This window comes from Artemia sp. Qi Xiang Cuo, chromosome 6, assembly GCF_049724085.1.
Source record: "Artemia sp. Qi Xiang Cuo chromosome 6, ASM4972408v1, whole genome shotgun sequence".
Taxonomy (NCBI): domain Eukaryota; kingdom Metazoa; phylum Arthropoda; class Branchiopoda; order Anostraca; family Artemiidae; genus Artemia; species Artemia sp. Qi Xiang Cuo.
Window position 1 is genome coordinate 74,538,766 of NC_142799.1, and position 19,899 is coordinate 74,558,664.

At 38.5% G+C, this 19,899-nt stretch overlaps 1 protein-coding gene across 4 annotated transcripts in view; it reads right to left on the reverse strand.

Annotated features, from left to right (window-relative positions):
• The window catches only part of LOC148951589 (uncharacterized), an 81,361-nt gene that overhangs the window by 17,280 nt on the left and 44,182 nt on the right, over positions 1-19,899 (reverse strand). For all 4 annotated transcript variants that reach the window (XM_089090355.1, XM_089090358.1, XM_089090356.1 and 1 more), the window contains exons 6-8: positions 19,002-19,112; positions 11,950-12,072; positions 10,781-10,909 (exon numbers count right to left, since the gene is read on the reverse strand). In XM_089090355.1, the coding sequence (XP_088946481.1) occupies positions 10,781-10,909; positions 11,950-12,072; positions 19,002-19,112 (363 nt within the window). The remainder of the gene's footprint in view (positions 1-10,780; positions 10,910-11,949; positions 12,073-19,001; positions 19,113-19,899) is intronic.

The window sequence follows — 19,899 nt, forward strand, 5'->3', positions numbered from 1 at the left end:
CAATGATTTCCCCCAAATATGAAAAAGCAAATCGGTCATTTACCTTGAAAGCTGGGTCTACCCTATTACGGAAAAACATAATCACTTCTTTTTCACTAATTTGATTTTAAATGATAATTTAAATGCAAACTTTTTCATAGATTGATTTCTATTTTCAATATTCGTATTTTATATTTTCAATGTAATTCACAAAATGACTGTCAAAAAATAAAATAGCCATTATTAGAAGGTCAAACGACCTGTCCACAGCGACTCAATTTATTAATCAAATCACATAAATGAAATACAAAAAAAAAACAAAAAAAACACCATTCTATTCACAAAGAACCAGCTCTATCCCTGCTTCTCGACTAAGGAGAAAATTATTGATCTGAGATTTAAATAAAGAAACCGATTCATAGCCCCCAGTGCTGCCCGGAAGACTATTCCAAAGGGTTAAACTCATGTGACGAAGCACATAGTCGGACCTCACTGTATTTCTCTTCTCATATAAAAGTTTATCTTCATTATAATATGAAAAGAATGATAATCAGAATTAGAAGAAAATAAATCCACGAAATATGCTGGTACAACATCATTCAAACATTGATATGCCAGTTTTAATAACTATTGACCTCTGTGATAGACCATGCTTATTTATTTTGTTTTACTTATATTCAATTTTTTAACTATTTTTTTTTTACATTTCAGAAAAGTCTTTTCTCTTTAGCTTTATTTTGGAATCAGTTTTGAAATTTTGAATTTGGACCTTTAGCCAACCGGGTCACTGTCTACAGGGCACTATTTTATTAGTATTAAACAAACAAAAACATTTCTTTTTAATGATTGATGGATATCAGCTCTATTCTTAAGAGGATAAGATCCTGATAGTTACGGTAGTAATCGACCAATCACCGTGTCGTGTTTTTTGAGCAAAGTATTTGAACATAAATTACTATCAGAAATTCATTCGAAGTTATTTTACGTCTATGTTCGTTGGTTTTCGTAGGGGTTTTAGTTGCTCGCAGACTCACCACATTCTTTCTCACTTTATAAAAGATTCGGTTAAATTCAAAGATCCACCCTATTGCCGAACACTTGATTTTTCTGGAGCGCTTGAAAACATTGTCCATTCTAATGCCTTATATTGCCTTGCTTTACCTGGAGTATAAATGGCTTCTGAGAGTTTTGGGGCATTGGTATTCTGGTGCTAAAGAACGGGATTAATGAAATAAGAAGCTTTCAAACCCAATTCCCGTTTGTAAAGGGGTTCGTCAAGGAGCTGCTTTGTCACCCAGCATATTCAAATGCGGATTAGCTAAATGCCTACGGTCTCTGCCAGTCCCTATGTTTTATGGTGAAGTCGGTTTATCATATATCACATATGCCGACGACGTTCTTCTATTAAGCCGTAGCAGCCTAATTGAAAATTTGTCCATACTAAAGTTGCGTCTTGGTTACGTCGGTCTGTCAATTACCCCTTCTAAATGTTAGTTTATACGTTTTAATAGTCGATACCAAGTCACCACCTTAGATCTTGAAAATGCTTCTCTTCCTTGCTCTACTTTAATCAAATGGCTGGAAATTCCTTCGAATGTTCTCTTGCTTCTCAGAGCGGTTAAAAATCTAAGGGTAGCATATGGGAAAATTTCGCCCAATAAAGGTATATTTAATCGAAAGGGTATTTGTAGTTTATACCAAAGTTTGGGTTCTCCAATTATTCGTTTCCTATCCGGTACCACCCATTTGTTCCGAAAAAAGCATCGTGATACCCTGCGAGTGGAATATTTCAGGTATTGTAAATGCCGCTTCGTCTACCAAGATAGTACCGAAACAGCAAATTCGAGGATAGGCTTGACCTTATTGATATGCCGTCTCAAATAGATGGTGTTACTGAAGCTTTGTGCAGGGGCGTCATTTGCTATAAGGCAGGAGGGGGAGGGGGCGATTACCCCTCCTGGACCTCGGTTTGCCCCCCAGACCCGACTTCCCCTCCCAGCTACAAATTAGTTTGTTCAAAAATCTTGTCAAAACTAAGATAAGCCTGCATAATTTAAGCATCCACAGAATGCTTAATATATATTTACCTTTATAGTACTACAAAATATCTTCATAGTACTTTTATAGTACCACATAGTACTTTCACGGCAACAGATGGCTGATTTTTCAGTTTTACAGTCATTTTGACTTGATTTGGGAAAACTGGCTTCAACTATGATCCCCTCCCCAGGATTTTGACGAAATTACGCCACTGGCTTTATGCGTGAGAAATTTGAATTTTATTTCTATTTACGACTCTCTTTTGCATTTTTTCCTTCTTGAAGTTGGTTAATATATATATTTTTTTTACATATGGTATTTGAAAATATTTTTGCGTTGTTTTGTTGCTTTTTTTCTTTTCATTTTTTTTGTCATTGTATTCCACATTGTTGTCTTTGCTTTTTGTTTGAAGAGTCCAGAATTTTGATACAACGGTGACATCTAGTTTGGAGTGATCAAAAATTATGACGCCATTTCAAATTTGAAAATTGCAAAGTTTCAAATTCGTCAATGCATGTACTTTGAAATGACTCACTGATTCGAAACTCATTTTTAAGGATCTGGATAGGAATTATATAAAGAAAAACAAAGTGTTACAATAGCTTGTGTTACTACGGATGGAGAGCCCTCTTCTTCATTCCGTGCATACTTGGATAGCTGGTATATTCAACTTTTTATATAAAAAAAGGTCATTAGGAAGGAAAAAACCCTACAATTTCTGTTTTTACCAATATGACTACTGCTTTAAAACAAAGTACATAAATTTCACATAGATTATGCTACAGTAGCTTGTGTTTTTACAGAAAAAAAAAAAAATTACACCTCCAAAAGTAGACAAAAAAACAGGTTTTAAGATGATACTTTAAAAAGTAATGACGAAAACAAATTATGGGAATTTTAAGAAAAACTCTCAAAAACGGTGCAGCTAGAAATAAGAAGTATACCACTGGAACCATCATGGTCGAAAACACTTAACCAGAAGTTTTCAGAAAATTGGCCATTCAATTTGAATAGCCTATGCGCCAAAGTAACTTAAAACTGCTCGCAATATTTGTATAAGAACATGTTAACATTACTCAGTATCAAGTACGTATCCCTGATTAGTTTATAGGGTAGGCGAGACAAAACAGCATTATCAAAAACCGAAGGGCGAGACCTACAGCTTTTGTGTTTTTGTTATTACAAGTGTTTATTGTTTTTGCCTAGGTCGTATGGAAACCGACAGAATGTCCATTAGTTTGTTGTTACTGATATTTAGATGAATTATTAAAAGTGTGATTCATGGTTAAAAGAAAGGGCTCGTTTGTCGTTAGGTACCTATCATAATCGTGTTCAATTATTTTGTTTATAACAGGCTGTGGATAAGGATCGTCATCCTCAAAGTATAATTACTGGACCTTTCAACTATGCTGAACAAAATGGTTATCTTAAAATTTTGATTGCATTTGTTCGGAGAAACAATGGGCGTGGGGGGGGGGGGGCTGGTTACCCTCGATGACTATTAAAGAGGGCGCTAGTCCTTTCAATTTCTGATCGAATGCGCCTTCTTTGAAGTTTATACGACAACAAATGGCCATCTCATAATTTTAAATCAAAATCAGATGCAATTTGGGAAAATACGACGCGTGTGCGTGTGTATGTGTGGGAGGGGGGTATTTTCCCTCCGATCGCTTTAACTCTAAAAATGGCACTGGAACTTCTGATCACTAATCCAAAGAGTCCTCTCCGAAGTTTAGACGACCGACCTTTCTATAAAAATCCTATATGCCAACAGGGCATAAGTTGCAACCCTTGCCCTGAGGGCTTTGGGGAGGGGGGGGGGTGAGCCTCAAAGACATAATTTCCGGACCTTACAACTATACTGAACAAAATGCCTGTCTCAAAATTTTGATTCGATGTGTTTGGGGAGATGATTGGCGTTGAGGGGGGGGGGGGGGGTTAAGGGTCTTTTTACCCTCCAATTGCTTTTGACTATTAAAAAAGGCACTAAAACTTCTGATTACCAATCCAATGAGCTCTCCGAAATTTATAAAACAAACCTGTCTGTAAAAACCTTATATGCCCCCAGGACATAATTACAACCCTTTCCCTGAAGGATGTGGGGGGGGGGGTTGTCATCCTCAAAGACATAATTTCCGAATTTTTCAACTACGCTGACCAAATGGCTGACCAAATCTCAAAATTTTTATTGGATGTGTTTGGGGAAATGATTTGCGTGGGGGGGGGGGGCTGATTGCCTTCCAATCCCTTTCGGCTATTAAAAGGGCACTAGCGTTTCAATTTCCAATCAAAAAAGCCCCTTTTGAAGTTTCTACAACAACTCTTTCCATACAAAGTGCCCTAGTCTAAGACAAAAAAAAAAAAAAAAAAAAAAAAAAAAAAAAAAAACTGTGCCCACATTGCGCTGCCTATAATTAATGTTGATCAATTATTCTATTGCATATATTTTTGTACTTGTGTCGTGGGATGTTTGTTTTCTATCTACTACTCAATTTCTCCTGTTTTCTCCAGTAGGTTATAAATAAATTATTACAATTGTCACGGGAAAATACCGCAAGGTTTTTAACCCCCTCGAGAAATCAGTTTTTTCATTCGAGGGTTTCAATAAAAACGAATTTGTACCGCAAATTAAGACATTTCGACAAATGTTACCAGTGGAATAAAATTTACAAAAAGAACATTCTAACACATTTCAAAAGAGTATGTATTACTCACATATATATTCCCAGGGTCATATTCCCATGGCATCCAGGGTCATGAGTCAGCTCCCACAAGTTTTGGAATAAAATATCGTTAATCTTTTTTTGGGTGTGGGAAATCGGGCCAAGGAGGGTCAAGGATCACCTCCCATAAGTTTTCGAATTAAATGTCGTTATTTTTTTTTTTGGGGGGGGGGGCATCCAGGGTCATAAGGCAGCTCCCACAAGTTTTGGAATAAAATATCGTTAATCTTTTTTTGGGTGGGGGGAATCGGGCCAAGGAGGGCCAGGGATCAGCTCCCATAAGTTTTTGGAATAAAATATCGTTATCAATTTTTTTAGGCCTAGTTAGGTTTTACATTACCTAAGAATTTACTACTCAGCCTGTTCTTTGAAAATAGCTTTCCCAAGAGATGGCCAGCACAGAGAGGCTGAAAAAAGTTGTTAACATAGGACAATATGCAATACTATCCTCGGTTTACTAGAATCTAAATGTGTTAGAAGAAGCAGTAAGGAGATGCTCACCTGTTTTCTACTATAAAAACTAAAGCTTTCTTCGGTTCTGGCTTTTTCTGTTGACATAAATGTTGACATTTTTGAAATATACTGTATAATTCATTATTCCTGTTAACAAGAATGTCGACAGGGAAAAAATAACACCAAAGAAGAGAATAAAGTTTTTTTTAACTGTTAACAAGATGAAATTTACATCTGCAAGGAATGAATCGACACGCTGTACTGTCGACAAAATATGAATCAAACAACGAAATACTCTGCTCTGTCGACAGGTTATATGACACGAACGAGGCTTAGCAAGAAACTGTCGAACATTATTATTAATGGAAAGTAAATAGATGAGTTAAAAATCGGATGGTTCTGATTACTTCTTGGCACCCACTCCAAAATGATTCTGGTTAGCCTATCTCACGGTTGCCATTACAGTCAGTTCCTAAAATGCTACAATTGCCCAAATTTGCGTTCTACATTGATTTTTGGTGCTATAGTCAAGAAATTGACTGTAATAGTACTAAAATAGCACTTTCGTAATACAGGTGGCAACCCTGGTCTATCTTGTGCCATATGGCTGATAAGTTCTATCAAACCGCCTACAACATCTGTTACTTGGAGCCTAATCGCAGGAAAAGGATCCTCTATTCCTGCGGACGGTTCATATTCTAGTGGTCAGAACTATACAGAAAGGCAGAAAGGAAATTACTGTTAAACAACTTCATTTTTAGGTTCACAGAGTACTTTTTTGGTAGTTAAACTTGATTTATTCGACTACGATCTCCACTAGCCCCGTCCAACCCCAGACTGCATCCAGGTTCTTAGACTATTCTTCCTAGGTATCTAAACTCCACTAATTGTTCTAATGTTTTATCCCCAGTAGCGAGTCACTTCTAACATGGTTTTACAACGACGGCAATATTAGGACATGGAATGAATCAAACGCTGTATTCTTAACAAATATATGAATCAAATACACAAAGTTTCTGTCCTGTTAACAGCTTATATGAAATGAATGCGGCTAGAATCTCATTTGTGCATACAATAAAAGAGAAGTAATGGAATACCCAATATAAGTAGTGCATAAATTTACGGCCAGGGCGCAGTGTCCAACCTCCCGACCTCCTAGGTGGGAATCAGGGCCTGATAAGCACGAGTGCTCCCAAGCTATGGTTGGGGCCTCGGAGCGAGGATTCACGCCCCCGTCCCTAGAGAGCCGGGAGGAGAGCCCTAAGTTGCACCTCACAGCGGTGGAGTGGTGTAACATTCTATTAGTAGCCTAGCCCGACAAATAGAATGGCTAACGCAACGGGGCGCCAAGGGTCTGGGGAGCCTTTGGTCAAGTCAATTCCTATGAAACACCAATGGATATTGAAGATCAAATGCAGAGAGATATTGCTATTACGGCGTTCGCGGTAGCCGACGCGGACCAGGTCAGGGTGGTTCCTGACCCGACAAGTATGCAAGCCGCCCGATCAAGAAAAATCTGAATATTGGCGCGTGGAATGTCCGCAGCTGCAAGCTGGAATCCACGCAACTGCTCCTTGCAAAGGAGCTGCAGAAGTATAAAATCAACATTTGTTGTCTATCAGAAACGAGACTTAATGATGATCTGACCAAAAAATTGACCGTTTCCGAACCTGACTCTTTCCAGTTCTATAACTCAGGTCCCAATGATGGTTCCGGCCAGTAAGGAATTGGATTCCTAATAGATAGTCCTACTGCATCATGCGTCACCTCTTGGGAGTCATTGTCACCAAGGATCGTCACGATCAGACTGAGAGGCCATATTAGCCACATAACCATAATTGCCGTGCACGCTCCGATAAAGGACAGTAGTAATGCGGTCAAAGATGCCTTTTATTATGACCTACAAAGAATCATCGACAAGACACCAAGGTGTGACATACTCTATGTAGCTGGAGACTGGAACGCCCGGCTTGGCAAAGTAGACCTCGAAACAGCAGCAGTTATTGGCCGCCACACCGTTGGTGACAGATGCATCAATGGAGAAAGGCTCTTACAGCTAGCCAGAAACAACAACCTATGCGTCACAAACACTCTCTTTGAGCACAAGAGACTCCACCTCGTTACATGGCGTTCGAACGACGGCGTAACAACAGCCCAGATCGACCACATCTTAGTCAGCAGAAGATGGAGGAGCTCCTGCACAGATGCCCGGGTATACAGAGGAGCAGACACAGGATCTTTAAATGGATCCAATCACTATCTCCTCACTTGCAAAGTCCGTCACCGCCTTAGTAGACAGAAGCGACAGAAGGCAGGGAAGCCCTTCGATGTGTCGAAACTAAGATGCCCGGAAATCAAAGCCGACTTCGAGTTAAAGCTAAACAACCGGTTCGATGCCTTGAATCGTCTCTCACTCGTCGATGAAGAATGAGCGCAGATAAAAATTGTGACACAGGACGTAGCTGAGGAGGTGCTTGGCCACACAAAACGAAAACATCGAGCCTGGATCTCTGACCACACCATAGAACTAGTTGAGAAGAAGCGACCCCTCGTGGGAGGTGCAAAAGAGCCCTTAAAAGTAGCCCGCAAAGCAGTTAAACAGTCACTGAAACGGGACAGAGAACAGTACTGGTCAGATCTGGCGAATGAGTTGGAACAAGCGTCCAGGAGCAGCAACAGCAGCAAAATGTGCAAACTACTGAAAGAAGCGACTGGAAAAGCTCCTGTAACGGTTGACACACTGAAAGATAAGTCCGGAGAACTCATCCGAACAGAAGAAGGACGCATGGAACGCTGGCGAGAGCATTTTTCTGAGCTACTGAACCCTGTCAAACCCCCGTTTGATCTACCTGCCTTCTCGAGTGCTGCTAGAGAGCCCTACGCAGTAAACCTCGATCCGCCAAGTATTGCGGACGTACAAAAAGCGCTGAAGTGCATGAAAAACAATAAAACTCCTGGAGAGGATGGGATCCCGTCTGAAATTTTCAAGGCCTCACCAACTTTTCTATGCCACCTAACCAACCTTTTTGTCCGCGTGTGGACGACGAAGACCTTTCCAAAAAACAGGAAAGTTTCCGTCCTCGTTCTACTATGCAAAAAAGAAGACAAGGCCATTTCCGATCACTATAGAGGTATCTTCCTGATTAATCATGCCACGAAGATCTTCTGCGTCATTCTTTTGAATTGATTCAAAGACACACGTGACAAGTTAACCTGTCCTGAACAAGCAGGCTTCACACCAGGCAGAGGCTGTCCAGAACAGATATTAACGATTCACCTCATCCTTCAGCAGTTCAGCAGGTTTCATCTACCCCTTCTCATCGCCTTTATTGACTTTGCAGCTGCCTTCGACTCTCTCATCAGAGAGGAGCTATGGAGAATTATGGCTGAAGACGGTGCGCCACAGGAAATCATTGAGATACTCCGAAGTGCGTATAAGGACACTGAGACTTGCGTCAGTGTTTCCGGCAATGACACCACTAAATTTCCAGTGGAGTTTGGGGTAAAGCAGGGATGCCCCCTTTCGCCTATATTATTCAACTATGCGATAGACTGGATCATGTATAATGCAATGAGAAACCACAGCGGAATAGTCTTCGGACAAATAGCTGGTTTCCTCCAGCCCCTGAAAGATTTGGACTTCGCAGACGACGTTGCTGAGCTGGGAACTATCCCAGACAGCCTACAAGACATGATCAACGATACCTATGAGGTCTCAAAGCGCATCGAACTGTCCATCAGCAGCACAAAGACTAAATTATTGGCTCTCAACCAACCTGCTCCTTGCCAAGTTATCCTCGACGGTGAGCCAATAGAAAGAGTTGAGGACTTCAAATATCTTGGCTCTATCATAACACCAGATGGAGGAGCTGAAAGGGATATCTCTGCCCGAATAGCAAAAGCCTGGGGAGTGTTTACTAGTCTGAAAAAAACATTATGGACCAGACGGGAGATCTCAACCAAAACAAAAGTCAGAATCTATGGTGCAACTGTTCGAGTAGCACTACTGTATACTTGCGAGATATGACCGATGAAGACTGAAGATGCGAGAACTTTAGACGTGTTCGACCACCGCTGCCTTCGTTACATTCTCCGTATCAAGAGATGGGACAAGATTTCCAATAGTGAAGCCAGGAGTCACTGTGGCCAATCAGAAGAACTATTGCTTATCATTAAAAGACGTCGCCTGAAGCTCCTCGGCCACACATTGTGCCGTCCCGAAGGCACGATATGTCGAGACGTCCTTGTCTGCGAACCAGCCCCTTCCTGGAAACGTAAACCAGGAGGACAAAAGAAGAACCTGTGGCAAAAATTCAAGGAGGACCTGGAACCGTGGGGAGGATTCAGGAGACACGGTCGGAGATGGGACAAAGACTGGCTGAAGATCGCCGGAGAAGCTACAGCCGACAGATCCAAGTGGTCGTCGGAAGTCATCCCAAGATCCTTTGGTGCCGGGCAGGACAGTTCATCGTCTGGTTCCCGCCGAAAGTAATAAAAAAGTAAGTAAAGTGGCCGTAAAGCCTATTTCCAAATATCAGTATATCAAATAGTGCATAGAAAAGTGCATAGTAGTATATATTACGGCCAGGGCGCAGTGGCCGTAAAGCCTATTTCCAAATATCAGTATATCAAATAGTGCATAGTAGTGCATATATTACGGCCAGGGCGCAGTGGCCGTAAAGCCTATTTCCAAATATCAGTATATCAAATAGTGCATAGAAAAGTGCATAGTAGTGCATATATTACGGCCAGGGCGCAGTGGCCGTAAAGCCTATTTCCAAATATCAGTATATCAAATAGTGCATAGAAAAGTGCATAGTAGTGCATATATTACGGCCAGGGCGCAGTGGCCGTAAAGCCTATTTCCAAATATCAGTATATCAAATAGTGCATAGAAAAGTGCATAGTAGTGCATATATTACGGCCAGGGCGCAGTGGCCGTAAAGCCTATTTCCAAATATCAGTATATCAAATAGTGCATAGAAAAGTGCATAGTAGTGCATATATTACGGCCAGGGCGCAGTGCCCGTAAAGCCTATTTCCAAATATCAGTATATCAAATAAATAGTAATTGAGCTAATAATAGGTAAATGGTTTGTTGAAGAATTATTTTTAAAACTGACTAAGAATTCATTATTTTTCGTTTCTTTTCTTGCAGCATACTACTTGTTTCTTCATTGCAATCTCTCATTCTCTTTCTCTTTTTGGCCCTCATTCTCTTTTGAATTGACGGCGTCTGCCCACAGCTGATATTACTCCTTTGTTACATTTGTTACAGCCCAAACCACACCCACAGGTTGCATTCTTTCGGGCTCAGCCCCCTCCCCCCCCCCCCCGCCGCGCGAAAAATATAAAAATTAATTCTACAGTTTCTTTTTGCGTTTTCTCCAGAAATAACTATTGTATTTTTAAAAATATGTACTCCTTCTGCTAAACATCCAGTCCCCTCAGTAAGAGACGTTTGCGTATATGCCTATTTAGAATCCCTCAAAATATTACCCCTCCATTTGCAGTTCAACCTCTTTAAAGCATATTTCTGGGTACGAAAAATACAACAAATAAAGATAGTAAATATATATATGTACCCTGAGTGAATGAAGAGGTTGTGGCTGTAGCAGATGGTGCTGAGAGACCCCCCGGTGTGAATCCTCCAAAAGCAGGGGCCGAACTGACAGACATTGACAGATTGGGCGCAGATTTTGATGCAGTGAGACCTGTAAAAAGTTCGGCTAATAGGATTCATTCTTTCATAAGAAAAGAGAAAACATAAGATTCAAATAAGAGAAAAAGAAAAGTACATTAAAAACAGAATGTTTCAGAATTGACCATTATCAATTTGATATCTAGCAGACACTGTATTGCCCTTCAAGGACTGTATTGTCCTTCAAGACACTGTATTGCCCTTCAAGGACTGGTATAAAAACTAAGAAGAGGCGTTACCTTAAAATCATTTAGCGAGCCTCAGCATCGGCTGAACGTCACAAAAATGAAGAGTCCATTAGAAAACTCTCACAGAAGAATACCCATTATCGACAGCTATAGATAATTGACGATTTAATGTGAAATTTGACTGAAAGACAATGACATTTTACACCCTATTTGTTGGCGAGCTTGTCAATCAAAGGGGGTGGTATCACAGGGAGCTCCCAGTGTGGTGGAATTGCTCAAATGGTAATCCCTTTATTCTGATCATTAACGTTTTGCTAGCAGGCACACAAGAGTATTTTTAGGGACTGCCCTTTCCTGAACTTTAAAAAGGGCATTCTGCTCCATTTAATTGGCATACAAAATTCATACTTTCTAATGATGTAATTTTCATTAAAACTAAATGTCTCTATCTCCAGCGCAAAACAGTATAAGTTAAATAGTTTTCTAAGATTTCTAATAAACTGATGAAGGTTTTCTAATAAACTAGAATATTGGAAAAAAAACAATTCACTTTAGGATTTATAAATTACCTTTTTATTTTAGAATAAAATGTTGGAATATTTTTTAATAAGCAGTAGAACATCTGGTCCTAAGTTTTTAGCTGAATTAAAATCATGAATTTTATTAAAAAAAAGACACAAGCACAGGTTGGAAATGTTAAAAGGTTCCGACAACATTACACTTTTTCTGTGGGGGATCTGCTGTGGGGAAGGGGTAGTGGTCCTTAAACAGCCGGAGAATCTAGAGATAAAAAAGATCGTAGAAGGTTTACATTTAACATCCTGGGCTAAAGTGGTAGCCTATCAAGGTCAAAACAAATTCTTACCTCCAAAGTTAAACGTGGGCACAGTGGCGGGACTTGTACTTTTCACGGTTTGAACAGGCATGGAAAATGATACCACTTTTGGGGGCTGAGAGACTGCCACAGAAGTAGTGATTTCTTGTCCGGCTAGAATAAATACGAGTAATCTAAATGAATTCGGTTTTATGACCACGGCTAAAGAAAAAAAAGCCTCACGGAGCGGAAAGGGCATATGGTAGTTAGTTAAAACTAACACAACAAATATTTTCTTTCTGTTTTTATAATCTATTCAATGATATTGCTCGTTAATATTAGATCTCATCTACTGTTTTTCTTTCTTTTCAGACATAAGCGTGAGTTTTCTCTCTTACCACTTCATTCTCCCATTCTGTTGAATATTTTGGTGGAATTTTATTGTTTTACCCATATGCCCTATGCACGGGAGCGTCTATTGGGGCTAGGGAGGAGCATTTGCCCCCTAGATCCCCCTTCCAGATATCGAAGAGTGCCTTTTTTGGTATTTTCATCAGGAAATGCCTTTTCCGGTATTTTCATTGAAAAAGAACAACCCCCCCCGAAAAGATTAGGCAAAACATTTTTTGCCCTCCACCCTTAAATTTTAGTGAGGTGACGCCCTTTCCCATATTTCAAAATATTCTCCCCCGCAAAAAATTCACCCCACGCGTATCAATAACAATCATATTTTCAAATTCAAGAATATTAAAAATTTCCCCCGCGGACAATTTCCCCATGCGCAATCCCTCCACCTCCTCCCACAATTCTTTTCATTGATAATCGAGTCCATAGACCGAAAAACAGGATAATGCTCTCAATTGACAAACACATCGATTTTTTTCGGACATCATGCTTTCTACAAGAGTTAATCCCGGACTGAATTAAGCTGTGCTTTACCTTACATTTATATAAATTATCTGATTAGCTTATTTTGATTACATATGCGAAAAGTCCGAAAAAGATACACAAATCAAATGTGTTCTGACATGGACCAACCCCCCCTCCCCGGAAAATTTCAACACATGTAAAATAACGACAGTATTTTTAAACCTGAAAAGTATTTGAAAAATTAGATTGAATACCACATTCACAAAACTGTTGAATACCAAATTCAGAGAATGTACTGTCTTGTACTGAACAAACAATTTTATAATATCAGAAGTGTGTTACATGACAAAATTCATAATTAACTAACCTGTTAATTGAACATCCAGAAAATGTGAATAATGTGATTGGAAGGGACTGCAAGTATTTTGTTGAGAAATCTCAACAAAATCTCTTACACGCGGTAACATTTTTCCTCTTTTCTCAAAAGTTTACAAAAAGAGGATAAACAAAATCCACTTAAAGAACGCCATAGGCATACCTTTGAAGGACCTGTGAGGGGTGGACAGTCACTGGCATATCTCCAACAACCAAAGTATCCCGTAGGTGTCAGATTCTAATAAGGTTACTGGAACATAAAAGCTCGGTCTGACTTTAAATAACGATAGTTCGACTAAGGTCTATAAAATTCATGAAGTATATACCATTGTACACGCTGGAACTTTAGAAAATTAAAACTAAGTTATTAAGGATATTGAAATCCTAATAAAAAATATTTTTAAATATCTTGCTTTTTCTCCAATTTTTTTTTTCAATTCAATTGAATTTATAAATCTCAAAAGTATTAAAAACCTACATAATATATAATAAAAATATTATGTCTTATATATAATAAGAAAAGAAATTGTCACTTGATTGGTTTTGAAATTGGTACAATATTATTCATGTTATGATTTTTTTTTTTGTCTCAAACTATTGTTTAGTACATTCAAGGATATTAGCTAACTGTCGAGTGTTTTGATAATAGTAGCAAAGTATATGCAGGTGTTACTTTTTGAAACCTATCTAGGCTAAAAGGAAATTCTTGTTGTTTTTTTGTGGATTTATTAGCCTCTCCCTCCTTTATATAAATCCTTATCTACTTACAACGCAAAAAGTAGGTTTCTTGTAAAGGAGATTCAAAATTTAAACGGCAAAAAAAGTTTTGGCTAGGTAAAACATCCAGGCCTACCTTAATACAAGAACCTGATTGGAAATTACCGCGAAACATAAACACACATGGCTCCTTTAATTTTGTGTTTTAAACAACAACTGAAAATAAATTCCAAAGATTTTGTAATAACGCATATTACACACAGGAAAAAGCCTTCTGCCTTTTGTTGGAAGACTAGTAAAGAACGAACTACCTTATCATCGTTACCCACGGCACTCTTTAAAGTATGACGTTATTCGTCTTCTTGTATACGAATATGTAGCTTTTTAATGGATTTTATTTTAAATTGATTTTATTATTGTTTCAAACTAATTATATTACAAAAACAAGTAGATGTAGCAATTTCCCTTAAAAAGAGCCATTAAACAGCTATCTATGATGTTCCAGTGCGCTGCTAGCTGCAGAGATAAAAAAGAGGACGTTGATGGTGATTCCCATGCAAAAAATGGATTGTCCTTATTGTACAAGCCTATCGACTTTCCTAATTGTTCAAGCCAAGGGACTGTAAGTTTCCTGTATAGGGTTTTCCAAAAAGGTGATTCCTTTTGTTTCGATCTGGCGCAGTTTTTAGTGGTTTCAGACAATTTGCTTGGTTACTATGGGCCATGGTTCGTCATTTACTAGGTCGCAGCTACCTCTGCAACCACGAAGCCATGGCACTTGCAGGGATTTTTTTTTTAAATTGATTTTATTATTGATCTAAATTGATTTTATTACAAAAACAAGCAGCTATAGCAATTTTCTTAAAAATGAACCTTTAAGCAACTCTCTATGATGTTCCAGTGCCCTGCTAGCTGCAGAGAAAAAAAAGAGGACATTGATGGTGATTCCCAAGTAAAAAATGGATTTTTGTTGTTGTTTAATTCAATAGATTTTCCTAGTTGTTGAAGCCAAGGAACTGTAAGTTTCCTGTTTAGGGTTTTCCAAAAAGGTGATTCCTTTTCGTTTCGATCTGGCGCAGTTTTTAGTGGTTTCAGACAATTTGTTTGGTTACTATGGGCCATGGTTCGTCATTTACTAGGTCGCAGCTACCTCTGCAACCACGAAGCCATGGCACTTGCAGGAATTTTTTTTTTAATTGATTTTATTATGGATCTAAACTGATTTTATTACAAAAACAAGCAGATATAGCAATTTTCCTAAAAATGAACCTTTAAGCAACTCTCTATGATGTTCCAGTGCCCTGCTAGCTGCAGAGAAAAAAAAGAGGACATTGATGGTGATTCCCATGTAAATAATGGATTTTCGTTATTGTTTAATCCAATAGATTTTCCAAGTTGTTCAAGCCAAGGGACTATAAGTTTCCTGTATAGGGTTTTCCGAAAAGGTGATTCCAATGGCGCACTTTTTGTTTCGATGCGACTCTGTTTTTTAGGGGTTTCAGGCTGTTTTTTTATTGTATGGGCCGTGGTTCGTCCTTTACTAGATCGCAGATACCGCTGCAACCTCGATGATATGGCACTTAAGAGGATATTTGGCTTGTGTAAGTTTTTTTATTGAATAAATTATATTAAGATTGAAAAAAAATTATGATAAAAACTAAATACACTTGCATTTTACGGAAGAATTGTTTTAGGTTCGGGATTGTTTGAGATACGGGTTGATTCGGACACTGCCATTATAAAATAGAGTTTTGCACGAAAAATTCTGCCAAAAATCAGGATCAAGTATTGACGAGTGGCGGACTTTGTGCAAAGGTTTCTGAACACGCGTTTCAAAGATATTCTCTTTGAACCACTTTATAAGCTATTTTCACTAACATGCGCCAGTTTTTGTAGCTGTGCTGTTTACGTGAGTACATAATTGAGCTTACAGCTAGTCACAAATTGAACTCACCGTAACTATTTTCTTTCTAGAAGTAATTTTATAGAAATGTTCAGTGTGGGGTTGACTCGGACGCCATAGTCGGGTGGAGATACAAACTTAAAGAGAGATCCAATGACCGTCTATAGCATCCGATACGTTGCTTCTGTGTTTAGCCCAACGATATAGGCTACGGCTTTGCTATTAGGTAAATATGGAGCAGTCCATATTTCTGACCTACGAATAGACTGAACATACCATTCGATGCCTTTTTTATGCTCTTTCCTTTTTTTCCTCCTGGGAAATCAAGGCACAAGCTACGATAGACTAAATGACTTCATTCCTCAAGCAGAACAGTGGGATTTTTGTCAGATCCTCCGAGGCAACAAGTCAAGCTAAAGTAAGTGGTTTCAATGAAGTGGTTGAAGGGATATTATTCTATAACCTTGCCTTAGTCTATACTTAATACCAAATCCCTCCGAACCTAATTTGGAATACCGACGATACAGGTGTCCCAACTGTATTACCTACTCTTAGGGTGCTTCTTAAGAACGGCCAGAAGCAAGTGGCCTAGACGACATCAGCAGAACGTGTTCAAAATGTAAGCATGGTCTGTTTTTTTTTAGTGTGACAGGTAACCAAATACCTCCAGTTTTATTTTTAAAGGGTTAATTTCAAACCACAGATGCTGAAAGATGGGCCCCGTGGGTACTTTGAGACTAGCTCATCCAAGGGGTTGGATTAATTCTGAAACCTTTTTAAAGACAATGAAAAATTTTGTAAAGCACATCAGATCATCAAAAGAAACCAAACTTTTCTGTTACTGGACAATCTTGGCAAACACCTGGACATCCAAGTAGTCAAAAACTGCAAAGAAAATTGGATAATCTTAAATATTTCCGAACCCCACTGCTCGCATCCCTTGTAACCTTAATGTGTTTCGGTCTACAGGCCATTCAAACAGCGTTGAGAAGCAACTTTAATTAATGGCTGAACATTCATCCAGGCCAACGTATCTCCATATGTGAGGTAACAGAACTAAGCCGTGTTTCATACCTCAAGAGGTTTAGCATGCGTCATATTGTGGCTGGCTTTGGAAAGCCCGGACTGTGGCCCTTCGACCGCAACGCTTTCTGCCGTGCCGACTTTTCTGCTGCTTAAGTTACAGATAATCAATTGCTGGACAGCCATTCTCAACTTGCTGAGCCAGATCCACATGAGCCAGACCGATGTGCTGACGAAACTCAAGAGCCTTCTGTAGTCTTTTCCGTAACTCGCGAGCAACTAAGGTGGCATTTCTACGTATGCCACCCACAATTGCCAAGGGTAGAAGAGTAAAACAAAGAGGAAGAGCTATGGTACTTACAGAAACACTGGAAAAGCAAGAACTAGATCGGATGGTAGAAAATAGAAATAGATCACAGAAGAAAGTTGTAGCCACCCTTCCACAAAAAGCAAGAAATCTGAGCGTGGCTGAACAGGGTGGAGATATTGAGGATGAGTTATAAGAATGTCTATTTATGGATGATAGTTCTGATGAATTTTTACATTTTGGAGAAACAGAACCAGACAATCTGTTAAATGTAAATATCCTAGCTGCTGATGACTTTGTGCTTGTGACATTCGTCGTTGGAAAAGAAAACGTTTTTATGTTGCACCTGTAGCAGAAATTGGTGATGATGACATAGAAGTGATGTTTCTAAAAAAATGGGACAAAGTTCATTTTTCCTCATCCTTTTGACCAGGCTTCTGTTTTAAAAGATGATATTATCTTAAAGCTTACTTGCCCAGTTTCAACATGCGGTACAAAGAGAGCTGCGAAAGCTCTCGGCTTCAACTTTGATTTTTCCAAGTTTAACTTTCGCAAAAGAAGTTTTGTATTAAGATATTTAGTAATAATTGAAATTTTTACAACTATACTACAATGTGTCCGAAGCAACCCCATACCGTGGGGTTGTATCGGACGATTTTTGTTTTGTTTTTTAAACCGTTTCAGAAAGAAAACCTGCCATGATAAAAATCGGGAAAAATTCTTGTAGGTGCGGAATTCCTGGACGCACATTGGGGTGCTTGAAACGCCCAAATATGTCTGTTAGTGAACGAGATTTTTGAGAAACAAAAAAGACGTCCGGGTCAACCCCCAGTCCCCTACTCATTTGACTGAGCGTATATCAATAAATAAAATATAAAAAAATGCGGTTGGACTTACTTTCTAAAGCTGTAATAAAAAAAGGGTTATGGCTAAGTCATGTTCTGTGGACAAAAAAAACAACACATTGCCAAAGATTGTCCTATTTGGACATCTATGATGGGTCAAATGAAAAGCAGCTCGTCCTCGAATGGGGTGAGATGACCTCGTAAGAAAAAAATTAACGGATATTGGGACTTTATACGAGGGAATAAAGCGTGATATTTAAATAAAAAAGGTAAAAGAGTAAAAGAGGGTAGGGAAGTAAGGGGTAAAGAAGGAACACGCGCAGCAGTGTCGGCCTCGGGCGGTTTGGTGTTGCAATGAATTGCTAGTAGGAGTAGAAGTAGCTTGGTAAAGAACAAAATAAATATAAAAATAATTAAGAAACCAAAAAAAGAGGGTAATTTTTAGCCAGTTGAATAAAAGCGAAGCGAGAAGACAAAGCAAATATTTCGGCAAGGACCTCCACCAAGCCGTCCTCAGGGCTCAACACAGTAGAAAAGAACTCACTAATCTTTAGAAGTAAACTGTAACAAGACAGAGAAAACAATGGAAAAAATAATCAAAGAAATAAATAAGACTTTTCAAAAATAAATTGGGTAAGAAATTTGTCCCTAGCGATTAACCCAGCCTGTCTACTGATCTGCTTTGAGTTAGTAAGTTCGACTGATCTTGGTTTCAAATGAGAAGGAATATTAGTGTATTTGGGTTATAATAAACTGGGTTATCGAAAATATGTAGCCGGTGCAGTCTTAGAACGTATTTAGTAGAAGCAGCAAGACAATATCGGTGAGATGGTTGCAGGCCAATGACAGGTTCATTGCCTTATTCAATTTGGTTTACTTTTCTTACGAAATGCACACGTCTTATTATCATTAATGTCTCAGTACAAACATTACTGCCATAGGAACCATACTCTCTAACTCCCTCGGTGAAATTGGCTTAGTCACTCACTCCTATTTGTCTTTATTCCAATAAACACGTGTTTTTTTTCTGTTTTGGTGAAAGGTCAAAAAGAAATTTAATTACCAGCCGCTGTAGTCCCTGATAAGGGTTGTCCAAAATTGATTGATAGGCTACTTGATGTAGTAATGGGCTGACCAAAGGAAAACGTCGTAGTTGTTACGGCTGTTTGTCCCCCTAAAACAAAAGCTAAGATAACTTAAAAGTAAAAACAAGTAAAAAATAAAAAAAAATTCGTGCAGGAATTCAGAACTCATATATAAAAGCTAAAGCACTTCAGGTAAAAAAACAAATAAATCCCATTGGAATGTAACGTGTAAAATCTAAAACACTTCAGGTAAAAAAAAAAAAAAACCGTCTGACATACCCAAAAGTCTCAATTAATGACTGAAGGAATTAAAAAAGATTATATATATATATATATATATATATATATATATATATATATATATATATATATATATATATATGTATATATATATATATATATAAAAAGAAAAAATAACAACATCATTGCGAAATCAAACAACAACAAAAAAATAGAAATTAAACCGATATCACGATGAAAAAAAATAAACTAAGGGGTCTGTGACATAAACAAAATTACTTTTATTCATAATCATATTGTAAGACACAGGGGCCTGTCGCACGAAAGAATAAATTACACAATAACGGAATAAATTTTTTCTATTTTTAAAACGGCCGGGTAAATACATGAGATATTTACAATATCTAAAGTAACCACTTCTAAGTCTCCGTAAATCTTTTTTCCTCAGTAAGTGGTGGAATCCAGATAGAAAATTTACTCCTGGAGAGCAAAAACTATTATAAAGCCGAGCTAGACCCTTACGGTTATAACGCCCTCTATTTGGATATATTTTACCATATGACACACGAATATTTTTTAATGCATTAGTAACCAACTCGGAGCAAGTTTCAGAAATGGACGGGCAAAACGATATAC